Below are 6,043 nucleotides of genomic sequence, written 5' to 3'. Positions count from 1 at the left end.
TTTTTTTTTTTTTTACCAGGCTAAAAAACATAAATAGAGTTTTAATACCTTCTCCAATAAATAGTACTGGTATTCTATTTACAATATGCACACATCTCCCAAAGAGCTCATGAGATATATCTGTCTCATGACAAACGCATTCATCTGCCTCCACTTTCCAAACTGAAACATAGTTAACAAAAAATAGCTTTTTAGAGGCATGTGTGTGTTATTAAACACCTCTCTTCCAACAGAGGTGTCTCATATCACATCTACCATTAATATGTAGAAAGGGGGGAGGGGGGAGTGATTGTCAAAAAAAAAAGTTCCTTATGGGAAGCTAGTGGAGCAAAAATGTTTTTTGATCGGGTCATATCCTGCAAAAAGGGGCTGCGTCAGGAATCGACCATCTAGACTGCGTTTTCCTCACTGCCATCCAAGATGTGAAATTTCCGAGATGGACCTGCAACAAACAAAAAAAGAGCCATAAATGACTTTATTGTAGCAAACAATGTCACAGCGATGTAAAGACAGGTAAAAAGTAGAAGCTGGCAGGTGTTTGAGCAATCTTACTGTTGCAGTGCCCATAGTGGCGGACTCCTATGGAGCGGCCGAGGAAGCAGGTAGCCCGGCGGAGGTGGCAGGCGCTTGGGTAAGTGACGTTGTCATTACCACAGATACGGTGCTCAGACGGCATGGGTATTGGGCAAGGTGCAGTGCGGCACATGACGCAGTGAGCACTGTTGGTCTGGTCGGTCACACAGGTGTGAGTTCCTGGACACACAACACTGGAGCACGACTCTGGGGAAATAAAGAAAAATAAAAGGCATTAGGGCAACAGAATTGTTGGAATGCTTAAGAACAAAACAGCTTAGCTTCCAGGGAAGGATGAACTTACTTCTGCACTCTCCGTGGTACATGACCTCAAGGTCTGGGTGTCCCATACAGCGTGCCATAAGCAGAGAACACTCATCCTTATATGTCTTCCCATCGCTGCCACACACAGGATGCCTCCGGGTAATGTGAGAGCAGTCTGGAGAGCAAACACACTGAGGCCTTCCTGTCTTCATCTTGCAAACCTTCCCGGGACCACATCTGACTCCCTCACATGTCTCTACAAAAGCACAGTGTAATGTTACCGTATTAACAAGACTGCAGACATCAGGTGATTCACCTGCGTTTTCATACAAAACAAGCTGGAAACCTGGGTTTTTTCCCAGATCACAACACAATTCCCACCTTGCACAATATTTATAATAATCACATCTCTTTATTGACCGTTACACACAGAGGTGTCTCGCCCGATGGAATGTGAGGCTGGCGTGTTTTCATAACAGATCTGTGTATGGCTGCACACAGACTGTGCGGAGGCTGTGAGGAAGGAGTTCAAAAAGCTGTCAGGAAAGTTTACGGGCTGAAAAACGAGGAAGCTACAGGCTATTCCGACACCTCATAATGTCAAAGCACAGGACGATCTGTAATCCTAGCGCAAAATCAACATGAGACAGTGCATACAGGTCTCTTCCCGGGTTTCTGAGTCTGTGGAGATGATTCCTGATGAGCTCCGAGTCCCGAGGATTCTGTAAACAATCGGGAACTTATTTCCTGTCTCCAACAGTACTTTAATATCCTGTTTTATTTCAAAGCTGTGTTTTCATTGCTCGACTCCCCTGGTCTGTTTCTATGGTTGATTTCAATCTCTCCCTTTCTGTCTTGCTGTCTGTATACCTTCTCTTCATGTCCTCTGCATATGCCACTAATGTCCAGAGTTGCTAGCTATTGCTTGTTATTTATTTGGCATGACACAACATGGTTGAAAATATTGATGTTTTCCTCCTACAGAAATCCAAACTATCAAAATAGCGCAGGACATTATGATTCCCAGGTGTCTGGGCAAATTTCAGAATGCAGGAAAACATTTTCCTGTTTGTGAAAGAAAACAGGACTCCTTTTTAACTAGCTTTGGTTTCCACCAGCCTCATTAATTGCCCATAAGTTACAGCGGTTTATTTTTATGCAAGTGGCATTTTAACAAAGCTTTAACTGTGTTCTTTCTGCTTATTTAAAATTTATCTAAACAGAATTCACATCTCAACTTCTCCATGATGAGCCATGTGACACACCAAGGCAAACATGGGGCTGAGTGTATCCAAAAATGCCAGTAGCTAGTCTTGTCTTTTTAGTGGAACTTATTAAACATGGAAAGAAAAGAAAAAAAACATTGTTCACATGCTAGTTCTGCTTATGAAAACAGAATTGATCTGCAAGCGAACCTGAATGAACCTTGCAGAAATTCCATGGCAGGAAGCTTCTCAGGACAGCTGGAGTTTCGTATAATGCCTCTCCTTGATCCTCGTCTGCAATTTGTTAGAAAGCTGCACTGGGAACTCATTGTGTAAATATCTCACAAATGACTCAAATGGACCTTCTCTCTCCAAGAGACACAATTGTTACATTATGCAATGGAATCCCCAGTGTATTAATCGAAACCCAATATATATTTAAGCTTTGTTTTTAAGTGCGCAAATTATATCTAGTGTATCAGCTGTTATTCCATGTACTCACCTTAAACTAACTACAGTAGCAGACCAAGCGCAGTAAATATTCGAAAGAATATGACTGTTAAGAATTAGGCAGCATCTTTTTACAGTTAATGGCAGTGACTAAGAGCAGTACATGCAACTTGCTTCTTATACTTGGCAGATGCAACTCATTACTTTCTTAATGGTTTGTTTACCTTTGCATGGTTTACAGGAGACAATACCCAGGAAGCCCAGCAGGCTGACTTCATTCATGGGCAGGCTGGTGTTGGACCACGCTGTGTCCAGGCGTCCCCCGGCACAGCACTCCTCCCTGGTCACCCCTCTCATCAGCACCATGTCGCACCTTTGATCTTGACTCTGCTGCAGCCAGCACATCCCAGCTGGAGATGGTGCCATAACAGATGTTAATTATTATAGGAATATTTATCTTTGTTACAGAAACACTTAGGAAGTGTATCGTGTTATTATGAACGATTGTCAATCACACTTCATAAGTCTTGTCACAAATCTTTGTCTTTTTAAAAATATTATACCATCTAGAACACTATATATTACATATGTCAGGGTTTTTTTTTAAACACATATCAGTAGTAAATAGCTTATTTCGAATTTACAAAAATGTACATGCAAAACAGGAGAAAAATGGATTGGGGTTTTGTCAAAATCCTTCTTTCACAGTGATCATTTTACCAACATTTCTGCTATGATTTTTAAAGCATAGGACATTTTGTTCAACATATGGAAAAAATGGAAAACATCTACTCACCGCTAACAGGATTCCTCCCAATCTGACAGAAAGCGAGAATCACCCCCAAAACTGAAATCAAAACGTTCATTGTGTATTCTGAGTTAGTTTAAAAACTTCTTCTCAAAAGGTTGTCTCAGCAAACACCTAGAAGAAAAGGTGATGGTCCTTTGGCAAATAGAGCTGATCACTCTGAGTTAACTTTGCAAGTAGCTCTGCCTTAAGTGAATGAATGTGTTGTGAATAAGTGATGTCGTTCCCCCTCTGTATAAATATTTATGCTGCTGGGATGGGCGATCCTCTCAGCCAGTAATAAGCCAGGGCAGGACACAGTTTGACTCTGACTCAATTTCCAGAGTCGGGAAATGATCCATGCCCTGCAGCACTAGACGGAGGGCACTTATATGACCTCACAAAACCTTTTTACACCACACTAAATAATAAAAATCATGAAAAGGGCTTGTTTTTTAATAGCCTTTTCTTTATAAAACATTAAGTTTTTCTAAAGACAGCAGTGTTTCCTTATATACTATTAATTAAAAGATGAACCTTTGGATGTAACCTTTTTGTTGCCCGTTGGGGTCCAATATGTTTTACTTTGTATAATTTCATTTAGCCTTTAATGGGGCACAGCTTGGAGATACTTATTCTCCTTTTTCTTTCTATCGGCTGCTCTGTGTGGTTTTGGGACATGGCCCATTGAAATGACACACTTATTTCTTATCTCATTGTTCTTTTGAAGTGACCCTAAACTGTTCTTTCTGTAGTGTAAATCCAGCAGAAGGCAAAAGTTCCCCACAACAAAGCTACAAATTATTATCCAGTGCCTATAATTATATGTATCTAGCAAATCCGAATACATGAAGCAATTTGCCTCGCCAGCACTGTCATTCCTTATTTTGTTGACTGTCTGGGTTTATCAATGAATGCTTATGTTTCGCTGTACAGCTGCGGTTAGAATAATACTGAGAGACGAAGGAAAGAGTGGGAGTGAAGGTGGTCTGCCCTTGGGCAATATATCAAGTTCAATAAACAAAACTATGACATACATGTCTGTCCTTTCATTGCTAATCTACGATCAAACACAGACAGCCACAAGCAGCGAGACTGAAAACATTCAATAAAATTTTTTTTTTAAATGTGGACATATATACAATATCTGTCAAGCGCAGGGACAACAATGTTCATGTAACACCACCCAGTCTTTAGAAATGGCACACTAGGAGCGAGTAGAGCCTAATCTATATTAATACTGTGTCAGATCAGGACATCTGCTCTGCTTTTCCTCCTTTCCTGCACTCATTCACCCCCTGACACTGAGAGGTAATGACAAAGTTATGCGAGTCTGCCCATCTGTCTGTCACAGCTTTATTTTTAATGTTCCCTTTTGATGGTTGAGGGGGAAATGGAGGTAGCATATGCTGCAGTATCTGAGTCTTCGTGAATGATGTTGGCTTCTTCAACGGAGATCCCCAGGGCAACGAAGGAATGCTGCGTGACCTAGGAGGGGAGGAAAGACGAAAAGAGCGCAGCAAGTAATGGCTGTGGGTGGCCTGCCTCCTTGCTGGGTTTCTGCAGATCCACTGAGCCCCTCATATGGTTTGGATCATCACTGCTGAGTGATACAATGAATACAGGATGGTGGGAATTTTGGAGCATCCGCTGTATGATTTTTATTAGAGAATTTAATGTGTCCCATTTTTGTGGGATTCTAGTCTTTTTCAAGTGGCAGGGCTCTTTGGAGTACCATGAAAAAAATCCAGCGTAGACTGTTTCCATCGTGGAACAGTCAACACCTGCCTTGTCAGCACATCCCCGACAAGGCAGGTGTGGGGTTCGGTGTCATTCTGTAGATCACCAAAAAAAGTTTTTTTTTTTAAAAAACACACCACTGCCATCTAGTGGAGTGGTTTGGTGTATATAATATAGCAGGGTTTTATCTTTGCTCACACACATTTAGCTTATAACTAGGGATATGCATTCACTGGATCCCCTTTTGCTTTCAGAGTTGCCTTAATTCTTTGTGGCATAGATTCAACAAGGTAATGGAAACATTCATCAGAGTTTTTGATCCATATTGACAAGACAGTATCGCACAGATGCAGATTTCTAGGCATTTCTCGGGAAATCTCTCAATGCACCACATCTGAAAGCTGCTCTATAGGATTTAGATCTGGTGACTGGAGGCAGTTTGAGTACAATGTTCAATGACTTGAGCTTTGTGATATGGTGCGTTATCCTGCTGGAAGCAGAATCAGTAAATAGGAAGATGGATGCACTAATGTCATAAATATGTACATTGTCACCAACAATACTCAGGCTGTGGAGTTTAAAGAATGCTCAGTTGGTAGAATGGGCCTCAAGATGTGCCAATTCTACCCACACCACCACACTGGGATTGATCGTGTTTATACCAAATTCTGATGCTACTATCTGAATGTCAACAGATATCCAGACTCAGATAAGGCAACCCCAATCTTCTACTGTATTGTATTTGGTAAGGGTTAGCTTCAGTTTCCTTGTTCTTAGTGGCACCCAGTCTAGTCTTCTACTGCTCTAGCCCATCTGTTTCAAGTGCTTTGTGTACATAGATGTTCTATATGTATATGTGTGTGTATACACACACACACACACACACACACACACACACATATTTTTTTTTATTTAAAAACCATAAAATACAATCACACTGTCATTCAAATTATGAGAAAATTAAAATTCTTGTCACATTATTTTATATTCCTTTTATTTTTCTTTAAAAAAACAACATTGTAAC

The 6,043-nt window shown here is 40.8% G+C and overlaps 1 protein-coding gene across 1 annotated transcript; it reads right to left on the bottom strand.

The window, feature by feature from the left end:
* Positions 1-6: 6 nt before the first annotated feature.
* fstl3 (follistatin-like 3 (secreted glycoprotein)) lies at positions 7-3,517 on the bottom strand. The gene is made up of 5 exons (XM_005734023.1): positions 3,289-3,517; positions 2,717-2,902; positions 878-1,093; positions 553-780; positions 7-442 (listed from the first exon to the last, which is right to left on the bottom strand). Exons 1-5 carry the CDS (start codon positions 3,356-3,358, stop codon positions 390-392), a joined length of 753 nt encoding a protein of 250 aa, XP_005734080.1. The 5' UTR covers positions 3,359-3,517; the 3' UTR covers positions 7-389.
* Positions 3,518-6,043: the final 2,526 nt, after the last annotated feature.

Source organism: Pundamilia nyererei, unplaced genomic scaffold (assembly GCF_000239375.1).
Source record: "Pundamilia nyererei isolate P.nyererei 1_Seehausen unplaced genomic scaffold, PunNye1.0 scaffold00056, whole genome shotgun sequence".
Taxonomy (NCBI): domain Eukaryota; kingdom Metazoa; phylum Chordata; class Actinopteri; order Cichliformes; family Cichlidae; genus Pundamilia; species Pundamilia nyererei.
Note: the sequence above shows the minus strand (reverse complement) of the source record. Positions and strands in the feature narration are given on the sequence as shown.

What these genes read in the sequence shown, in the direction of transcription:
- fstl3 (XM_005734023.1), bottom strand. Translation starts at nt 3,358, where the DNA reads ATGAACGTTTTGATTTCAGTTTTGGGGGTGATTCTCGCTTTCTGTCAG. An exon ending in CTCCTGTAAACCATGCAAAG is followed by an intron (nt 1,094 to 2,716) that starts GTAAACAAACCA and finishes GTGCTTTTGTAG; the next exon opens with AGACATGTGAGGGAGTCAGA. An exon ending in CCACTATGGGCACTGCAACA is followed by an intron (nt 443 to 552) that starts GTAAGATTGCTC and finishes TGTTTGTTGCAG; the next exon opens with GTCCATCTCGGAAATTTCAC.